The following is a 21,948-nucleotide window of genomic DNA, read 5'->3' as shown; positions in this document are numbered from 1 at the left end:
GGCTCAGGGCAACAGCTGCAACAAGTCTCATTCCGTATATTCATACACAATTTTGACTGCCCTCCGAGTAGATGTCTTCTAAGGAACCTACTCTGGGTAAACTAATCAAGAAACGTCCTAGGTGGTTCTGCAATTCATAGGAGTACACTTGAGCAACCATCCTTTTTAAAAAAAAAAAAAAAAAATTAAAAAATGGCTAGACACAAACATTGGTTTTGGTGCCACAATTTAACAATTTACATCACTTATTACTGATGTAAAGATCTCTATGCAAACATTAAGTACTAGAATATCATGGTGATTACGTCCAGGAAATACTTAAAAATGCTATTGTAGGCTTAGTAACTGGGGAACTTAGACTTTGTGAATCCTCTGGGAAGGTCTGTGTGGTGAGAGCTCCCCCCCTGCTTCTCCACAGATTTGGCAACGTCACACCTGAACAGGCTGTATTTAAAAGGCCATAATGAAAAAAAGAAAAGGGCATGTTAATGAGTAATTTTATTTAAAAAAAAAATTCTAAAAGGAAGAAAATGCTTAGCATGAAGTTTTCTTCAGCTGGCTACCTTTAAAAAGTGCATTTTATAAACAAAGCTGCTGTAAGAAGAGTATAAAGAACAAAGTGAAGTTTAGCATAGTACAGGAAAAAAAAAGTCTGCTGGACATTCGGGAAAACACTATGCAAAGCTCTATTTTAGAGTACCAAATCTTTGTTTAGAATACCAATACCTACCCCACAGCTTTTAAAGTGACTATTTAGTTTGGCTCATTTGCTTATACTGAGTAATATAAATAACTGGCGAAGGACAGAAACCTTTCAGCATAAAAGGATCACCAAATATTTGGAAAAATTGCTACAAAAAGTATAGGTTTTCCTTACTTCTAAGGAAACTTCCTTGTCCCAATATTTGAGTACATATACATATTTTTTAATTTATTTGTAATAAAATTTTCCTAAATAATAATGCTTTAAACCCTTGCATTGTGACAGTTATCTTCATCACCTTAGAGAAATATAGAATGGTTTGGGTTGGAATGGACCTTTAAAGGTCATCTAGTCCAAGCCCCTTGCAATGAGCAGGGACATCTCCAACTAGATCAGGTTGCTCAGAGCCCCATCCAACCTGACCTGGAATGTTTCCAGGGGTGGGGCATCTACCACCTCTCTGGGCAACCTCTTCCAGTGTTTCAGCACCCTCATTGTTAAAATTATCATCTTTGTATCTAGTCTGAATCTACCCTCCTTTAGTTTGAAGCCATTACCTCTTGTCCTATTGCAACAGGCCCTGCTAAGAAGTTTGTCCCCATCTTTCCTGTAGGCCCCTTTTAAGTACTGGAAGGCCACTATAAGGTCTACCCAGAGCCTTCTCCTCTTCAGGCTGAACCCCAACTCTTTCAGCCTGTCCTCATAGGAGAGGTGCTCCATCCCTCTGATCATTTTTGTGGCCCTCCTCTGGACCCACTCCAACAGGTCCATGTCTTTCCTTTGCTGGGGACCCAGAGCTGGACGCAGTACTCCAGGTGGGGTCTCACGGGAACAGAGTAGAGGGACAGAATCACCTCCCTTGACCTGCTGCCATGCTTGATTTGATGCAGCCCAGGATATGGTTGGCCTTACACTGTCAGCGAGTCTACATTGTCAGCCTACGTTGAGCTTTTCGTTCACCAGTACCCCCAGATCCTTCTCAGCAGGACTGCTCTCAATCCTGTCATCCTCCAGCCTGTATTTCTCCTTGGGACTGCCCTGACTCAGGTGCAGGACCCTGCACTTGGCCTTGCTGAAGCTCATGAGGTTCACAAAGGCCCCATTTCTCGAGCTCATCCAGGTCCTTGGCATCAGAACTAGCAGCCTGAGTTTATCTGTATTTTACCAGACTTGCTTCAGAATGATTAAACACAGTCAAGGGAAAGGGAAGAACACAAACATGTTAATTATTCCTTGTGAAGGGAGCAACTGATGTTTTGATAATAAATGTTGCTAATGTGTTATGAGGACATTTGCCACAGCTCACAAAATACTATTTATAAAAACCAATCTAAAGCAATTTATCTATGAAAGAATTTATCCAAACCAATAAACACTATAATCAACGAACATACCTGCAACAATAAACATCCATGTGCATTTCATATAGGAATTATATTTTTGTTGTATTCTTTCACTACTTTAAGGACTTGGCGGAAAAAAATCTACACTTCCTTGTAGTATCTAACTTCAACCCTCCACAATTTGATGGGATATTACACAGTCACCACATTAACCTTCGGACCTCTTCTCAAATGGAGACACACTCCATAGAATACGCACAAAAACTGACTATTAGATTAATAGTCTAATGTGTCTTATTACTGTACTTCAGCCACCATTTGCAGATACTGGTCTTGGCACTTCAGCTTTTATCAGGAAGTCCAAAACTGAGTAGGTATCAACATTTAGTAAGAAAGCCTTTTAAAATGACATGAAAAAGGTTTCCAGTGGTTTTGCCTTTTTTTTAATAAATGCAGTATGAATTAGTCACATGTAAAAGCCACAGAAACCAGTCCAATTCTTTATAAGGAAATTGCATATAGCAAAAAAAAAAATCTTCCAAGAGTTTCTTCACACTAGCTCAGCCAATTCCTGTAGCAAGTTTGCATATTAAATTATTTGTGTTAAGATGCAGCAGTATATCAGTCCCACTGCTTTACAGACTGTATAAATACACACAGCATACTCTCCATATGACTCTTAAGACATAAGGAGAGATGCAAGAGAAAAATTAATGAAGAAGATGAGGTAAAAACATAAAGATTAAACAGCACTAGGAACAGAAGGCTACTGAATAAGGGCAAATACGTTTTAGTAATAGACAAAGCAAAAATAAGCAGTCCTTCACACTGACATCAATTGCCTATTTATACTGCAAAAACGAATCATGTATTCAAACCATAATTCAAATACTGCACTACACATCTCAAAGTTTTTTTTGTAAAACAACTCTAGTCAAAAATTAATTTATACATGATTTCAATTCAACCACTTTACAGAATTTAAGTTGATCTTGTAAACATTAATTCAAGTTTTAAACATGAAATTTTAAACATTTTAAACATCATATTGCAGACTGATACCTACTACCTTCTGAATACACAATATCGCAAAATAGTGAGGAAGTAAAAAAAAATAATTCTTTTTTAATCTTAGTAGCCTTGACATCTACCCAGCGTAATGGTTTCTCTTCCACACCTTGCAGTCTTGTACAAAAACGCTGCAAAATACCAGCAAAAACAGCTGATAATTTTAACTCTTCTTACACCATATGAATGCAACTAATATTTCAGTCAATTAAACCTAATCTTCTTAGCCTATGAAATGATTAACAGTTATGTAACTAATGATGTCTAATTTTAGTTCTATGTTTCTATTTTTGTTGAAGATCTGGGAGAATGGCATAGAGCTGAGAAACATTGTCAGAAGAAAGTACTGAAAATAAGATTCAACAAATATTCTATTCTTCAGTAAGCAGAGAACTAAGCACACTGAAAACAGCCCTATTAACAGCTCCAATTTTGATTACAGCAGCAAAGACCTAATTAAAAAAAGTCACCAATTTTTTTTTAGATGGATCACAACAGAAGATAAATGAAAATTTTGCACTGCTAGACAGAGTTGAGAATATTAAGTCTCAGAACTATTTTGTTTTAAAAGTAGAGGAGATGTTGAGTGAACTGTTTAGAAGAACAGAAAGCCACTTTGTTACAAACACAGACACAGGTGAACAAACAGACTTGTCTACTGAAGCAATAAAACAAGAAAATGTTTCACTAATGTGTATTTGTCAGACACGTACTACCTTAGTATCTCAGGTATATTGTCTCAGGATAATATATTAAAGTCACTTCTACCCTTTCAAAACAGCCTTTTCACTCAAGCTATTTAACCTAGTAGCCTCTAAGAGAGAAAATCCCAAACACATAAGAACAATGACCTTTTGCCACCATGTATAAGAAGATCATTCACAGGGGCATGAACCTTATTTCAGACTGAGACTTCTGGGAAAAACGAAAGACCTCTGCTTTAAAATTCAACTATGCCAAGACCCTTTACTTCATTTACTTAATTTTGTCTGAAATACTACATAACTTCTCAACCTAAAAGCAAAAAAGTTAAACCAAAATCTATTCCATTGGGTTTTTTTCTGTGAATTAATGTTTCCTGATTTTGTTTAAACTAATCTATTGCTTAATTATATTGTGCATAACAAAAAAAAAATTCCAAAAACGTAGAGAGAATTCACTTATAGTTGTACTGCACAGATTCATATATTTACAAGACGACCAGATTTTCTGAAAGCTATCAACTGGATCATTACAGAAGAATCTGGAAGAAAAAAAATATAAATATATACCTAAATAGGTCACAGTAATAAAAAAGAAGAGAGCTATAAAATAACGCTGTCAAAATTCTCACCAGTTATGCTAACTGGGTTTTCTTAGCCCTTATCCATAATTATTTCATTAGTTTTCAGGTTAAAAGACCTCCAATAATACAATTACAGAACACTGACAGTCACTGTAACCGGCATCAAAAATAAAGAACAAGGAGCTGAAACACAAATAGCTTCTGGACTAGAAGTACATTTGGTTATTGTGGATTGTCTTCAAAAACAACTGGTAAGAGCTACAGTGTATGTCCAGAGCAAGAGATCTTCTACAGTCCAGTACTACCAAACCCCAGCAGAACAGCAAGACTCTTCAAAGAACGATGTTGGATTCATTAAACATAACCAATGACTAGGCTCTTACTGTCTCCAAAGAAGAGGGGGGGGGGGGATGAACCGGGGGGGAGCACCAAAGCAATCAACCATTTAAGAAGCAACCAGAGCAAAATACGAGGTTTGATTTTTATAGGTAAAATACTTTATCTTTGGCATGTGTGCTACTTTTTCATTCACTGGTTAGCAATTATAATTACAGCAACCTGTAGCTTACAGGAAGAAATCCACATAACATAATCAATTTAATTTCATTTTTTAATGGCTCCTTTCACTTGGCTTCCTTCTAAGATGTCACATGCGCCTACATCGTCAGGAGACACACGAGAACATCCCAACACACGAGAACTCTTTATATAAAGCCCTTCATAAAAGGAAAAAAAAAAAATTATCTCATCTGTGGCATGAGTCCAGCTTCTTTCCTAAGATCTGGTAGCTAATTTCCATTCCTGGGGTGGATTGTGAGCGCTTCCAACACCTCTGCAATCTCAATTCTAAGGATACTGCTTTTCTTGTCAACAACCCTAAAACTGTATTTCCTACGATTTTCTTAGGTCCTTAAAATAGAGGGAACCCTGCCTGCCTAAATTTCACGGTTCCAATCCCAGAATTTAAAAAGAAGCAATGTCACCTAGGCTGTCTTTTTTCTTAGTCATCATTTCTATGACTTCACCACTCTATAGCTGCAAGGAGTTGGGGGCCTCAGGAACCACAGCAGCTCACAGTGACTTTTTGCCTTATTCTTAAAATACTGTTTTCCAGTTGAGAAGCTCTATCAAAGGCACCGCTCAATTATTGTAGCCAGGACTCAAAAAGGTCAGAAAACAGTGTGCTGCTAACACATTTCCCTGCCCTTAATAGTGCAGTTTTCTGTAAGAAGGGAGCAGTATATGGATCTTACAACTTCAGAAAGTGCTAAGATATTGCCCCCAGTCCATAAGGCAGGGGAGAGGGAAGGAAGAAGAAATTAGAGAAATAATACGGTATGGCCAGTTGGTCAGTAGACCAACAGCAAGGCTCAGAACAGAACTTCTAGCCCTTGGACAGTCCCATGCTGACATTATTCATTAAGCTGTACTGGTTCCGAACACTGACGTGCAATACGGACTATTTACACTGGCAATTTCTGATTAATCACAAAAAACTTTTTTACATCTATGTATAGGTATGTATATATGTGTACACACGTGCACACAGACATATTTACTCTTAGCAACAGATCTGCTCTGCTCCTAATCTACAACTTCAATGAAACATCAGAAAACAAAGAAAGCCTGAAGGCTATTACATAAACCAATTGGGTTGAATAGAAACCGTCTCCCCTGACAATTCGGTTCCCTTTCTGAATGCTTTGCTCACTGGTTACAAGGGGAACAGAAAACCAAAAGTCATTAAAACACACAGCAGATGAAATCCAAAGCAATCAATATTACACCAACAGCAAAAGAAACAAGCTGCTGAATAATTATCTCCTCAAAGAATTCTAGAACTATTATTAAAACAAAAGTTGGAGATTATTTTTTTTCCCCTGGATAGAAAGTGGATGAACCCTTATCTCAGCTGAAGTGAGATGAATAGGAGACCACAAACATTGCTTATTTCCTCTCTTCAACGCTTACCTTTTGGGTTATACCCTCTACTATGGTAAAACTGTTGCTGTCACAGACCCTTTAACACATGTTCTGTCTTTCCCTGCCAAATCCTACAGCAAATCCTTCCACTGATTCTCACAGACATTGAGTCAGGCTGCAATTATGCCTCCATTAACCACTGTATGTCATCTCATCTCAAAGTAAACAATTCCTGAAAAGTCATTCCTCCTGCCAGACAAATGGGCTCTAAGTTCACTGTGGTTTGTAAGTACTGCCCCCACTACTGCCCCCACCTCCAAGTGTGCTCCATGCTACCTGCCGTACTAAGCTTTCCTGATCTTTTTTCACGTATTGGTATTAAACTATCTCTCAACTCCAACTGTACATTATCAGATCTTATGAAATCTAAAAAGGGCAGAGTCAAAACAAGTAGAGCTGTTATAAGATCACCACTCTAAAATGTGAAAACCCTGACAGATTTTAGATGAGTAAGAAAACAGCTACTTACTGGTTTCGGCATTTTTCTTGTTTTCTTTAGTCTCTTGTCCACTTAAGTCTTCTACAAAGTCTTTGCCCCCTTCTGCCAAAAACAAAATTTAAAGTGTTGTTTTTAAATTAATCAAAACAGAGTTCATGTACATCACAGCAAATAGTACGAATTCCAAAGCAGTTGCTCTACATGTACAAAATATACTTTTCAGTAGATGATATAAAAAGCAATTAAGTTAGCCAGCACCAAAATCTACAGGTTTCTTAGTAACCTCCTTTCTATTTTTTGTAGAATATTAATCAATTAATGTCAGAATAAAGAGACAACAGTTCCCCAAGTGATACAAATTATTTTTAAAACTTTTTATATCAGACATTTTTCAATATAAAAACCATTAACATTATTTACAAGGAAGCAAAATTTGTACAAGGAACTCCAAAGCTGCAATTTAATCTGTCAACTCCAGTCAAACTTGAAACATCATGAAAACAAAGAAAAACCATAATTTTAAAGCATCAAAACTATTTCATGTCTATAAAAGCATCTGTTTCTCTCAGTGAAGGAATGATATAGTTATTTTCCCAAATGAAGAGAAATGCAAGTACACCATCCCAGTAAAAGAAGAATATCTGCTCTGCTTAAAATATATTTTTCTCTTTTTTTTTTTTTTTTCTAAGCAGAAAGGCTGTAAGTTATGTCTACATGGTAATGGAAGTATTCACTATTGCGTTCTGTTCCAAAAAAGTTGCAATGTTATTGGTAGATAACTTGCAATGTTATCGGTAGATAGCATCCTGCCTCCTTTTCAATTCATTCTAACTCAGCTAGTCACCTTCTTGCACACTGTTAAAGTAATGACTTCCATGAATCAGTCCTGCTGCTGATCTGCAAAGAATACAAGAATGGCACTGCCTTCAAAAATATTAACTGAACTTACATTTATAGTAAGAAAAATGAAAGTGACATACTACTCAGAACAATACAAGATGCCAGTAGTATGACTGCATCAGGTGAATAAAATATTCAGAAGTGCTTAATAAAAATATATAAGGAGAAAAGCAAAACGTTTAGAGTAATTCATTTATCAAAAGCAAACTTTTGTACAAATGGCTTCTCATTCATAAAGAAAAATGCAAATATAAAGTATTGTTATATATATTTACAAAAGAAGTTCTTTTTCCTTGCTTCTTTGCAATAAAAAATACAGTCGACATCAGAAAAATTTGCACAGCAACTTAAGGTGCAGTAGCATTTCATTTTTATTGCTTCTTCTAATCTGCAGAGATATGTTTGAAAAGAGGGACTGGACAAAAAAGAGAGAAAGGATGAAAACAGAATTTAAAAAGCATCAATGTTGCTGGCTGGTAAAGAAAAATGACTGTTAAGACTAAAGATTACAGAAAGAGACATCTAATGGTATAACACAGATAGGGAACAAATTTTGTTTAATGAAAAATCAGCCTGAGAAAATTAAAACTGTGTCTTTAAGTTACATTCATCATGATATAATTAATGTAGCACAACTATAAAAGTATAATACTATGTTTGCACAGCATAAAGAGAATTACATTCCAATAGATTTTTTTTTTTTAATTACGGAAGACATTCTAAAGTATTGGACAGTAAGGCTACTCTTCTAAGATACTGTTGAATATATTCTGGAAAACTATGAATACACTTTTCTGCAATTTCCTTCCCCCCTCTTTTTTTTAACCAAAAAAGCTTGAGGGGGGGAAGGGGAGGGCAATAAAAAAGGGTGCTTACAACACTGGGTTTTGATAAAATTTTGTAGCTCATTTCCAGTTCACAGAAGAGATTGCCCTCTCTTCTTCCCACTTTCCCCAATATACTCGTCAGGAAAAAAATCAAAAGAGCAGTAAAAGGCAAAACAAGCTTGGCTTTAATATCTGCTAACAGTAAGCAGGATTCTGAGCTGTAGTAATCCCTGTGTTCACCTTTTTGACAGTAGGGGCTCATTGCTTGCAAAACTGAAGGCAGATTGAAGCCCTAGAGTTAAACTCGGTTAATTAACGATGCAAAAGCTAAATTAGATTCTCATCCACCATTTTATAAGCGTGCCAACTCAACAGTACTGAAAGCAATAGAAAGCAGCACAACTATTTTCATGTGCTTATGGTTATATTGGCATTGAAAAGAAGGGGTATGGTAAGATGACTGATAACTAAGTCCAGTCTCCAGGAAACACATGAGAGCATATGGCACAAGGCAGAGAACTGTGTTAACAACTGATTACTTTCTGAGGTCCTTTTAAGAAAGAACATGTCTATCACCTTCTAAAATGACTGTTACACCTTCATATGTTTTATCACTGCAAATTCTTCCATAAATGTGTCCCAACTTTTCACTTTGGGCTTTACCCAAAAATTTTGTTAAACTACTATCAACCAACCCTAAATCACTTATTTGAAAACATATTTTAAAACCTTAAGGTAATTTTTAAAATCAGAAACACGACTACAAAGTTTTATAGGATAATTCTGTCATCAAATCACAATTGGTAGACATGTAATTTAGATGAGTTTACAGAATTAACATTTATTGTTCACATGTAATAAAATAAAGCTATCAGCTAAAAGTAAGAATCCTCTTGTGCAAAACTCAGTAAAAATGAAGTTCCACTGTCAGCCCCACATATCTTCAGGGTCTGACAAATTATCACAGTACACAAGCAACAGAAGGAAAAAAAAAACCCCACAACTCTATGCAAAACAAATAATAGCCAAGGTATTTGTTGTTGAAGTGTTTGCTGTAATATCTTTTACAAGAGTAAAAAGAAAAAAAAAACCCTCTGTCATTCCTTTAAAAAAAAAAGGAAAGAAATGTAATAAATTTAGAGCCAACCATGCTGAACTTGTTTCTAGTTCAGATCGTAAAGTCCTTGTGCCATATTACAAGATAGAAAAAAAAAAAAACAAAACCAAACTCAACTTATAGAGTCTACAACTTAAATTCACAGACCATTGTTTCCATTTTTTTATATAATGCAAAAACCAGACAGTCTTTACGCTTCCATACTCAAAATGTTATGCAATTTCAAAACATCATATTCACACAAAAGCACTTTAACGAAGTAATACATCTATATAAAAAGACATCAGAATCTTAAAATTGTGCAAAAATTGAAATCAAGTAAGCACTGAATAGAAAAATAACACCCTATCTTTCCCAATTACTGGCAGCAGCTAACATTAACAAAACAAAACAAACACAAGAAAAATATTTGGCCAAAAGAAACCAAAAATCACTGCCAGGCAAAATATTGTGCATCGCCACTATTATTACTGGAGTGGGAGTTCACTTCTGCTACTTATGCGTTTCCAATAGATTTATATTTAGTGGATGCAACCATATCAGTTTTACTAAATTTTTATCTTTGAAACAATTAATTGTATTTACTTTTATCTTAACACTCATGTGAAACGGCATTGCAAATAGAGAGGAAAAAAAAAAACAAACAGCCAACTGGGATTGGGAATGATATCCCTGTCGCTTCCGGCATTCTGAAACCAACTTGTGACCTACTAGACATAAAGGCTCATCACTTTGGCATTTCATTTCCCAAAGGTGCCTCTTCCAAGTCAGGATTAGCAGGGTTGTGACTTTGCAGAGTTCCTTCTGCTACAACACTCCAGCCCCTGAGATCTTCACAGCACAGGCAGTAATCTGGACTCTGGACTAAACCACCAAAACACCAGTAGGCTCCACATCACAAACAAACGAAAAATCATCCAGAACTTCAAGAATTGTCTTGAAATGAAGAACTGTGATGGCAATTCATTTCACTACAAGGCAGTTAGGATTTTTAAATCAGTATCATCCATGTTTCCAGTTATGCCACAGAAGCCAACAAATAACGCAATTGTTGAAAGATGACAAAGAAAGCTTTCTTCAGAAAATGATGGTGCATAAAATGCTCGATGCCAAAATTCTGTCTAATAATTTATGCAGCAGCTGTTTTCAAAAGAAACATTCATACACACAGCTATGGGTCTGAGGTCAGGTGAGGATGGGATAGGAGGCAGAAGGCTTGAGCAGGACGCATGGCTGGCGGAGAACCAACCCTCAGAAGCGGGATCCCTGTCTGACAGCTTAGGACCTTCTCTCAGAGGCAGTCTCTTCAGCAGTGTAGCTCCTAAGCTCTAGCGAGAAGTTCATAATCTGTTTTCTTACACGCAGATAGCAGAGACTACAGAGCTTTAGCCACAGCAATACAACTAACTCATTTATTTACAGAAACTTACTTAAAATTAATATACTTTTTTGTTTCAAAGTCCTATGCCATTCCATTTTTTGTGACACCTAAAAGTCTTAGCTCTCTGGGGAGGCAGCAATAGGCAACTTACAGGCCACTGTACCTGACTAACTGGTCTCTGCTTTCTACAAAAACGCCTCTCTGCTCCAAAGCAGCCTGTGAATGCCTGCAGGGAATCATCTTCTACACTAACACCTCCCTAATGACACACTTGCTGCAGTCCAATAAAGAAGTTCATTCGCCACAGACTTTACTTCAGCATACATCTTTTTCAGACAGACAGAGAGGTCGTCTAGGCAATCGTCTGTGATGTAAGCAGACCTATGGAGGGAACCAAAACAAGCCATGTATCTCACAAAAAAAAGGGGGGGGAGGAGGGAAGAAAAATAGGAGCTGAATTTTATAACTAACATGTAATAATTGAGATTTGACCAGTGCTGGATATCACACACAGAGTATTACATAGCAACTTTTTTTTTTCAGTACAGTATCTTTGCCTTCTTAAAACCACTATTTCGCCCAATCCTCCCTTCCCCGAAATACTTGAGATAAACTTGCTGTCTTTCTGAAAAGTAATTGCAATATAACCAGTACAACTGTTGTGCATTAAATGTATTTATAGTTAAATATATTTTGAAGAGTGAAGTGTTTCTTCCAGACTGGAGTTCCTGAGAACTTCAGAAGTACAAATGAAAATATGGCAGCTGCCAACATGGTAGTTAAACAAAAAGCAACACAGGCCAGCCAAAGAATATTCGTGCAATACTTGCAGTTTTACCAGTTAATAAACTGGTATGCTATAGATGTGCTATAGAATTTACATACAGTTTATATTTATTAAGTTTAGTAACCTTACTTCAAATTTTAGCTTCAAAGTACCCAAAACTGCGCTATTTGAAATAACTCCAAGGTTCTGAAGAGTCCTACAATGACAGGATGGCCAATCTTCCCATGTACATGTGTACAAGGGAAAATGGAAATTAAGAAGCGCGACTGATGCAGGTACTCTGTTGTTTCAAGGTGAAGTAAACCTTTATCTAAAAATACAGTTAGCAAAGAATTATGACATAACCAAAATTCTGGGTATATCCCATTTCAAAACCAGATATTATATTTTCTGAATAATGCTATTAAATCTCTCAGAACTAGTTCCACAAAATAAAGAAAACGTATGAACTGGTCACTCGCATCAGTCTCCATATACACTAGCTAGAGTTCTTAAATGGAAATGTTCCACTGTAGATATTATTAACACTCTTTCTGGGCCAATGTAATATTTGTTTTTCCTTGTACTATGTGACTTGAAGGTTTCATTTCACAGAGTGATTAATAAATGTCTAAAGCCGACAGGAAAAAAAGCTTTTAAATTCAAAGCACAAAGCTAAGGATTAGCCTACTGGTAAAGTTACCCCACGGATGCAGCCCTTCAATGTTGAAAGGAAAGAGTTTTCCTAGGCCCCTCCAGCTCTGGAGTAAACTCACTGAGCATGCAAGACACACTGAGCACTGCTTTAATGGATCAGTATCTTTCAACAATCAGGACTTTCTTCAGAAGTTTGTATAAAGCTTTGTTTACATTTACAGACTTGAAAATCCTCCCTTTCCTCTACTCCCACAGACTCTTAATGCAATACAAAGCGACAGGACGGCTTTGATGTATTTAACCCATCCAATAGAAAGAAGTAATACCTTAAACAACTTCCCTCTTCGCCTCTGCCAACAGAAGTACCCCTTCTCAAGAAGATGAGCAAGGCTGTTGAGGAAAAAAGGCCGTACACCTATCCTGGAGGTGGCTAAAGCAACCTTCTTTACCAGGAACTGTCTTCTAATATCATAGTCTCTTACACTTCTTACCCTCTTCATTTTGCATCTTGTAGATGGATCCATATTCTTCCTCTCTTTATGGCTTTACCTAATTTTCTGTGCACCAAAGTTTACTTTTTTTTTTTTTCCCCTGGCAGCTCTCTTATCACCAAGCCTTGCAATGCTCTTTACTGCAATGGCAGAAATAGTCAGTCCAGAACTCTTTTTATTGTCTCTACAATCACTTTTACACCATTTCTTGCAGTCAGCATGCAAGGAAAACTCTCTGGACAGCTCCTGACATGTCACACCATGTCATTTTCCATGTGTTTTCTAAAGCTGTTTGTTGTACTTTTGATCTCTAGTCTCCCCATCCTGATAGAAGAGCTGTGTCACTTCAGCACAAAGCTTGGAAACATGCCACTGCCTTGCAATTGCCATTTGCTGGGAAGTTGCTTATCTGGGAACATTGTACTGATGTGCAGTTTATTTTTCTCACAGCCCCTCTTATGCTAAATCAACAGATCAATAAAGGCCATACTTATAATTCAACAAAGTTACTACTTGTCTCTTTAACGATCACAAAACTACCTCATCACAGCAGCCATAATCTTACTGTATACCATCTTCCCTCGCAATGCACATTGCCCAGCAGCATTGTGCCAATACACTGTACAAGAGCTGACAGCAACAACGGTATTTCTACGGTCTTCTGAATACATGAAGTGCTGTGCAGGCAGATGCATCCTCAAAACGTTTCTGTGACACAAACATAATGACAAGCATCTTCTATGAAAACAAAACAGAGTAAGATGCAGAGACATGTCTGAGGCCTGACACAAGCCACTCACAGAGGCAGAATTAATTAAAACTCGGAATTACAACTCCCATAACTCAGTTAAAAAAACAGAATCTTTTTAAAAGCCTGTACCAGAAAGAGGAACGTGAAATACTTGTCTAGGGTGCTACACAGACTGGAAAAGACAGCTTAATAGCACCTTACAATTGATATGATTAGTTGTGTTGGCATAAAGTCCAAAGAGTTATTTTTTTTCACGTTTAAATTAAGAAAACTGACAAAAGAGAAATGAATTCCACAAAGTTGAAACTAAAACCCCTTATCTGCACTAGACTTTAAGCGGCAAGGTTAATTACAAATGCCCACGACTCGTACAAAACGTTAATCCATTCAAAAAAAAAACAATGCACAAAGGCTCATTCAGGGCCGCTGTGCCCATTACGTCGGTCAGTATTTAAGGACTCTAAAAACGTGCATTTGTTGAAAACAATAGACAGCAACAGATGCTCCACAGCACTTGTTTATGAAGTAATTCCTTATTATTCCTCCACACCGCCACAGTCAGCTGGCCGACCCGACTGCCACATGTCTACGGTAACCTCCAGAGCCGCGACGCCCGGGGACATGAATAATGCAGCGGGGGCTGCGCGGCCCGGGCGGCCCGAGGCCGCGCTCCCGGGGCTTCCCCAACAAAGCGCCCGCCCGCCTGCCGCCCCCTCAGCAGCGGCGGGCTCGGCGAGCCGGGCCCCCCTCACAAGCGGCGGCGCCCGTTCCGCCCCCGGACAGGAGCGGCGTGATGCCACATCCCCGCAACAAGTCGCCCCGCTCCCCGCCCCCCAGGAGCTGCGGGCGGGCTCCCGCCTGAAGCAGCCGCCAGCGCGGCGGGGGAGCGGGCCCCCACAGCCGCGGCCCGCCGCCCCCGCTCTGTCCTCCGGGGCGCCGCGGCAAGGGAGACCCCACCCCAGCCCCTACTGACAACCGGCCGCGCCGCCCCCTCCTCAGCGCCCCACCGCTGCCGCTCCCCACACCCCCACTTCGCCTCGCCTCGCCTCACCTCACCTGAGGCTCCGCTCCCCGCGAGCGGGGCGTGGGGGGGACGAGACCCCGAGGTCGGGTGCTTGGGCGCGGCGCTCTCCGCTCCTCCTGGGGCAGGGTGGTGTCGTGGCCCCCCCACCCCTCCGCCGCCGCAGCGGGGCAGGAGGCGCTGCAGGACCGCCCCGTTGCTGCTCGCGGCGCCGCCGGGGACGAGGCGCCAAACGCGGCGGCAGCTGACAGCTCCGCAATATGGCGGCGTCCGCCGCCGTTCAGATTTCCCCCCCCGCCCCCCGTCAGATGCCGCTCCTGGGCCCGCGCTGGGCATGCGCCGCGCGGCCGGGCATGCGCCTCAGGCGGCGCGAAGCCGCTGCCCGTAGTGCTGGTGTTGGCGGAGGGTCTGGCAGCGCGCGGGCGGCTCGGTGGGCGCGGAAGGAGCCGCGCACAGCTGCGGCGAAGCAGCGGTGCTGCCGACCCGGGGGGGGGTGGCGGCGGCGGCCGGAGCTCCCGCTGGGGGGGACATGGAGGGCGAGGGACGGGGGTCCCGTGAGGGGATGGCGGTTGCCCTCCTCTGTGGCCCTTCTGGAGGGAGCGTCCTGCGCGTTCGGGCTGAGCCGGTGCTCGGAGCCGCGAGTGCCCCGCGGAAATCCGCGGAGGCCAGCTCTGCCCGCTCGCGTGTGCTTGTAATCGCTGCTGGGCGCTAGAGCTGCCCTCCGACAACTTGTCGCTCATGTAAGTGAGGGGAAGATGAGAAAGAGCGCAGCTGGGCAGCGGGTCTGAGGGCAGGCGGGAGAAGAAAGTGTCAGTGAAGCCTGAGCCATGCGGAGGGCGGCGGGGGTGTTTCCCGTCCAAAGGCCCGCGAGGAGATGCCGTGCCCGCCGGTTTGGCTGCGGAGAAGGCGGCAGGGGTGTGTTTCAGGAGTCTGTGGGTGCGGCCGGGCGCGGTGGCGGTGCGGGTGTTGGGGCAGATAGTGTGGCACCGAGAGGGCCATGCCACCGGGCGGGAGGACGCAGCGGGGCTCGGGGGGTGGTGGTGTGGGGGGCGGGAAGGCTCAAGCCACGATGGCCCTTGAGGAAAGGGGAGTCTTCAGGAGAAAGAGCGCGGGATGCAGTTGGGGTGTAGAGCTGGCCCTGCTTCCCTCAGCGATGGGACCCTCCTCCTTTTCCATCACTCGGGTGAGGGAAAGAGTTAACGGTGTAAAAGTGTTCGTAGAGACAACAAAAAGAGTTCTGGAGTGACTGTTTCTGCCATTGCAGTAGAGAGCATTGCAGGGCCTGATGATAGGAGAGCTGCCAGGAAAAAAAAAAAAAGTAAACTTTGGTGCACAGAAAATTAGGTAAAGCCATAAAGAGAGGAAGAATATGGATCCATCTACAAGATGCAAAATGAGGAGGGTAGGAAGTGTAAGAGGCTATGATATTAGAAGACAGTTCCTGGTAAAGAAGGTTGCTTTAGCTGCTATGTGTGGAATCACACCTTTTTTTTTTTTTTTCATATACATACTTTCATTTTTGTCCTACACAATCCCAATGGGGATGGAGAAGAAAACAGCAGTAAGGACAATCCTGAAGGACAGAGAGGTTGAGGCACTCCCAGCCCCCTCTGTGCTTTTGCAGTTTATTTTTGTTTGCAAGGAAGGGAAGGTCCCCCCGCAGCTCGGTGGCAACATAGCCAGGGAGGCCAAACAGCAAAGCTCAGTGCAAAGGGATCCACTTGAGCTACCAACTCTGAGTCATGCAGCTGCTATTAATACACCTCGCCCTCTGGCTGTCTGATAAAGAGGGAAAGGTTGGGGGAAGAATTAAGAGGAATTTTCAATTAAAGCTGCTTCAAAAAGAATAATACATTTTAGGATGAATCGGAGCTGGGGAGAAGGGGAAGAAGAGGAGGGCAGCCTGGCGAACAACTAGGAATAATCTCCCAGAGAATATGTGGGAGCCTCACGGGCTAAATTTTGGTTTTTAATTTGTTTGGACAAAATTTAAAGAAGATTCCAATAAACTAGATGACTATATAATACAAACTATGATGAAATTAAACTGAATTATAAGCGCCTGAGTTTAATTGCTTCTTCTAGAGGCATTTAATGAGTTTAATCTGTGATGATTTTAGGCATTTTATTGTGTATTTCAAACAGCCATTTCTCTCGCAGTCATCACCACAAAACCTGAACATCTCAGTCTATTAAAGGTATGTTCAATTCCCTCCCATGGGCTAACATTTCAATTCCAGCTTTGTTTATGCCTTTTTGCTCCAAGGAAGAAACAACTGTGGCTAATTCCTCCTCTCTGTTATTCTTCATTGTGAAGAACATCCTGGCTTGAAACAGAATATTTTGCAGTACATTAAATTTCTGAAGTGTCTTGCAGCCTTTGCAGATACACAGTTTCTCTGCCATTAATATGCAACGTACTCTTCCCTGTTCAGATGGCCTTTTCCTGCAGGTCAGAATAAGATCCAAGGGAATCGGGGGGGGGGGAACGGTAACCAAACCCTGTTCGTTCAGTCCCTAAAGAAATTGTCTATGATTCAGTGCAGTGCACGGATAAAATGTGTTTGCTTTAGGTGACTGAATTAGAGGCTTACTTTTCTTCCAAAACAGTCCATTGTGAACTGGCTCAGATATAGGAGTATTGCACTAGGGCATGGTTTCTTTACTAGTATTGATAGCATGTGGAAGAAAGTTCCTTTCAATTTGTGCATTATCACTGTAGGATATGCTTTATCTCTTATCCTGTTACATGAAGAATATTATTGCTTAAAAATGTCAAGGTAAATAATAGTCTTATCTTCCTTGTCAACAGTATAATGTGGTTTTCTTCTCACCTTGCTTCCTTAACAAGGTGTAAAATTGCAGTTTGTCTGATAAAGCCGGGCAGTAAAAACAAAAGTGTAGTTAGAGATCGTATTCTTTTTAGCCATGAAACTGAAACTACAGAAAGAACTACAGGCAATAAAAGAGAGCTTTCAGATACCCATATCAGCTTAAGTTACACAGTTCTTTAAGAGGTAGGTTATAAAGATAAAGTTAATGATAGGAATGCCGTAACTGCAAGATATAAAAGTCTGTCTTCCAGTAGTAATGCCAAAATACAGCTTTTCATTAAAACAAAAAACCAAACAAAACAGATTTTAAACTTTCATTGCCCTATCTGAGGAATCAATCCTAGAATCGCTTTTGAAAGATTTCTGGGCCAATGCTTTTGTTCAGTGCACCTGCTAAAGCATAAAGCGTTAGTCAGTGAGGACCCAGTTGTATGTTAGAATCTACTTTTATTAAAGCTAAATGTACAATTCGAGGGGCACTTACTGGACAAGGCATTTTGGAAAGGAGAACTAAGAAAAAAATCCCCTTGAAGAATTTCTGGGGTTTTTTTTGCATGTTGAATGGTACGCAGCACACCTTTACTTTATCCTCTAGCTCAACAAAGATTTATGCCATCAGCTGGGACAGATGTGTAGTTTTGCCCGTGCCGTGCCCCTAATGTGAAAAGGTATCCATGGGCTTAGCCTACAAGCCTGGAAGGTAGCCACTCTGTCTGGGAATATTTATGCCTATGACTCAACACACACGTAGTCATCTATTAGTCTGTTTACAGAAGCAGACCTTAGTCTAAAATTATTGCAGGGTCATTTTACTATTACTAATTGGATGGTCTAAAAGCAAATTGTTTATTCTTTTGTTAATATTTGAATAACAATAATAGGATATGTCACCTTAATGGACATGGATTGTATTTGTTTTTCCAACAAGTACGTTAGATTGCCTTTTAAAGTTTTTGCTACAAACAAACGGAATTGAAAGAATTTTGTGGTCATTAGATGAATCCAATTCACAGATATTTTAAATATTTGGTGAAATTACAGTAAATGTCTGAAGTAGTTGTTTTTATGTATGTTGTTAAATTTGCCTGTCGTTTAAAATTAAATGTATCTAACTTCAAAAAGTATTTTTCATGCATTATTAAAATACTAGATTTCAATAAAAATAAAAGGGTTCCAGTAGCAACACTAAGCATTCTAAGTTGCCTTTATTGTGTGCGTATATATAGTCTCAGCTTTGATCAGGTTCAAAAGGCAAAATCTGGTGTGACTCTGGAGGGATTTGTCCCTTTTCTTCTGAAATACCACAGCTCAATTAGGTGTCCTTCAGTGCCACCATCCTGCAATTGGCAGCACTTCCAGGGGCCTCAGCTCCGGGGAAGGTCAGGGAGTCCAGGTCCAGGACTCTTCAGCTGGATGTTCCCTTGCACGAGTGTTGCGATGAGGGAGGACAGCCAGCCCCAGCCCGCAAAAAACTACATGGAAGGGGGATTCTCCTTCCTCCAAGGACATGCAGGAAACAGAAAGGGTAAACCAGGACCCCAAAGCCTGATCAAAACATCTGAAAAGCAGTGGTCAGGATAATCTGCTGTGTTGGCAGCTGGCTCAGTGTCAGGCCGTTCTACCTTTTGTTTTAATAACCCAGCCGAAGAGGCAAAGCCTCTAACGTTGACGTTGAAACTGGCTGGCCAGCAGGTGCCTTTACTGTTGAAAATCTGTAAGGTTGTTTGCAAAAGTTTTGACCATCTCTCACGCACGACGACCTCTCCCAATGACATGGTTTTGGTTTTCCTTTAGGTACTTAAGTCCCTGGTACTGCAGCAAAGCTACCACAGCGGTGTCAGCCTATCTCAGAGCAACATTCTAATTCCTTTGCTGCTCAAGACTGGAAGTAGCAAAATGACTTTGTAGAGGAGTGTGTTTATTTAACAGTGTCAAACATGGATCTTAACAATTCATTCCAAGTGAATCAGTATTTGTGTTTCTGTGGTAATACACAAAATACCTATTACACTGTCCTTATGTTCCATCTATTATTTCAACCACCATTATAATTTTATTATTTGTTTTTTGTAACTGCTGGTAATCGCACAAGAGACAAGTTAACAAATTAAGCTGCTTTGCAATTAAGGTTGGGGCAAGCTGTCTGATCTCCTGTCTCCCAGATGGGACATATCTGCTCATGTCACTGCTCTTGTGTCATGTCACCCAAACATGCCTTCACTGATACATAAGGTTGTGATCTAACAGCTGACACTTCGCTGCAGCTCCTGCTTCTGGCCACTTAATGTTTTTATCTCATTCATAGTTATAATTATTACGACAAGTGCAAGTTGTTCCGCAGTGACAGCATTGTTTTTTTAGTGACAGTGTTTATTTTTGTTATAATCTGGCTGTAGCTGGGTCATGTCCATAGCACTGGAGATCAAAGCCATTGATAATCATGGAGGTATTCACTTCCGCAAAATAATGTTAAGTATTTATAATGAAATAAAATAGGAGGTAAGGTATTAGGCAGAGGTAAAGGCAACAATCCAGACAACAACTTTTTTGATTAATCTATTTCTGTGGGCGAAAATATGATTACCAAGGAATTGGATGCAAGTGTTTGAAAGCTTGAAAAATAAATACAACTGTTAGAGCCAAAGCAAATGGTTTTGTTGGTTGGTTGGTTGGTTGGTTTTTTTTCCGAAGGCACATGCACATTGTTCTGAGATACAGCCGTACAACTTTTTGAATAAACAAAATCATATTAAAAATAGAGCCATACAAAAATCATATTTAAAAAGTAGATCTTTTTACTAGGAATCAGTCACTGAAATATTTTTAGGTCCTGACCCCTTCTAATTTTACTGCATTTACTTGCATCCTTATTAACAAGCAGAAATAAGCAAGATGGGAAGAAGAGTCAGCAACGTGCCCTTGTGGCCAAGAAGACCAATGGCATCCTGGGGTGCATCAGGAAGAGTGTGACCAGCAGGTCAAGAGAGGTTATCCTCCCCCTCTACTCTGCCCTGGTGAGGCCCCATCTGGAGTACTGTGTCCATTTCTGGGCTCCCGAGTTCAAGAAGGACAGGAAACCGCTGGAGAGGTACAGCAGAGGGCTACAAAGATGATTAGGGGCCTGGAGCATCTCTCTTAAGAGGAGAGGCTGAAAGACTTGGGTCTTTTTAGTGTGGAGAAGAGAAGACTGAGGGGGGATTTGATCAACACCTATAAATACTTAAAGGGAGGGTGTCAAGAGGAGGGGGCCAGTCTTTTTTCAGTGGTGCCCAGTGACAGGACAAGAGGAAACGGGCAAAAACTTGAGCATAAGAAGTTCCATCTAAACATGAGGAGGAACTTCTTTACTTTGTGGGTGGCAGAGCACTGGAACAGGCTGCCCAGAGAGGTGGTGGAGTCTCCTTCTCTGGAGACATGCAAAACCCGCCTGGACACATTCCTGTGCAACCTGCTCGAGGTGGACCTGATCTGGCAGGAGGGTTGGACTAGATTTCCAGAGGTCCCTTCCCACCCCATATCATTCTGTGATTCTGTGAAGTTACAACTTTTCAGCCAAATGTTCTCAAGTCTTTGTGTCATCTCCCTTGTTCTACCAAAATGTCAAAACCTCAAAAGAGAAGTTCACCTTACCCCTCAGCTCCTTCCAAACAGTGGCTGAGACTCCTCTTTTAAAAGGGGAATTTCCTGGAATATTCATATATATATTTAGAAAATAAAAAGTGAAAATGTAAGTAGACTGTTCAGTTTTGTGTTTTCTGGTTGTTTTCAGTTAAACCCTGTGTAGCCCTTAATCATGGAACTGCTGAAAAAATTAAAAAAAAAAAAAGTCCCAGCATGAACATTATGTAAAAAAGTAGAGACTGAAACCAGCTCCTCTATCTATTTTAAATGTTATGCCTCCACTGAAATCACTGGCTTGTTTCAGAGTTAACCTGCTAGTACTGAGTACAAGGCTGTAAATCCGCAGGCATTCTGGGCTTCTGATGGAATTTAGGAACAGAAAAGGCTGAGCTGATATTAGCAAAAGCATGTTCCATTAAAACCAGCCACAGCTCTATCGCTGAAGTGGGCACCCCCATAGATTCTTTTTTTTTTTTTTTTTTTTTTCCACCTCATAAGCATGGCAAGTGAGGAATGTGTGGAGGCGCTTCACTTGCAGAACTAGATTAAACTCTCGGTTTCACCATCAGCACACCTATGAAGACACAATTTGGAGTCTGGGTGGTAATTTAGCCTGAAGAGGGCACCTGCTCCTGCAGCAGTTGCTATGTTGCAATCCAGCCTTATCAGAACAAGTCGCCCTCCATTGAAGTTCAGCAGAGAGAAGGGGAAAAGGCAAGATAGTTCTACCACGCTAAGAACTTCAGTGTGCTACTGCTCCA

The 21,948-nt window shown here is 40.7% G+C and overlaps 1 protein-coding gene across 2 annotated transcripts in view; it reads right to left on the bottom strand.

Annotated features, from left to right (window-relative positions):
- The window catches only part of RDX (radixin), a 41,516-nt gene extending 26,481 nt beyond the window's left edge, over positions 1 to 15,035 (bottom strand). Inside the window, exons 1-2 of one of the 2 annotated variants that reach the window (XM_074146908.1) lie at positions 14,768 to 15,035; positions 6,852 to 6,923 (exon numbers count right to left, since the gene is read on the bottom strand). In XM_074146908.1, coding sequence (XP_074003009.1) covers positions 6,852 to 6,863 — 12 coding nt within the window. In that variant the 5' untranslated portion in view covers positions 6,864 to 6,923; positions 14,768 to 15,035. Of the gene's footprint in view, positions 1 to 6,851; positions 6,924 to 14,767 lie in introns of those variants that run through there. The other variant, XM_074146917.1, reaches the window with a different exon arrangement.
- Between the last annotated feature and the right edge of the window lie 6,913 nt (positions 15,036 to 21,948).

This window comes from Numenius arquata, chromosome 1 (genome assembly GCF_964106895.1).
Source record: "Numenius arquata chromosome 1, bNumArq3.hap1.1, whole genome shotgun sequence".
Taxonomy (NCBI): Eukaryota; Metazoa; Chordata; class Aves; order Charadriiformes; family Scolopacidae; genus Numenius; species Numenius arquata.
The sequence above is the reverse complement of the archived record's forward strand: the minus strand, read 5'-3'. Positions and strand labels throughout refer to the sequence as shown.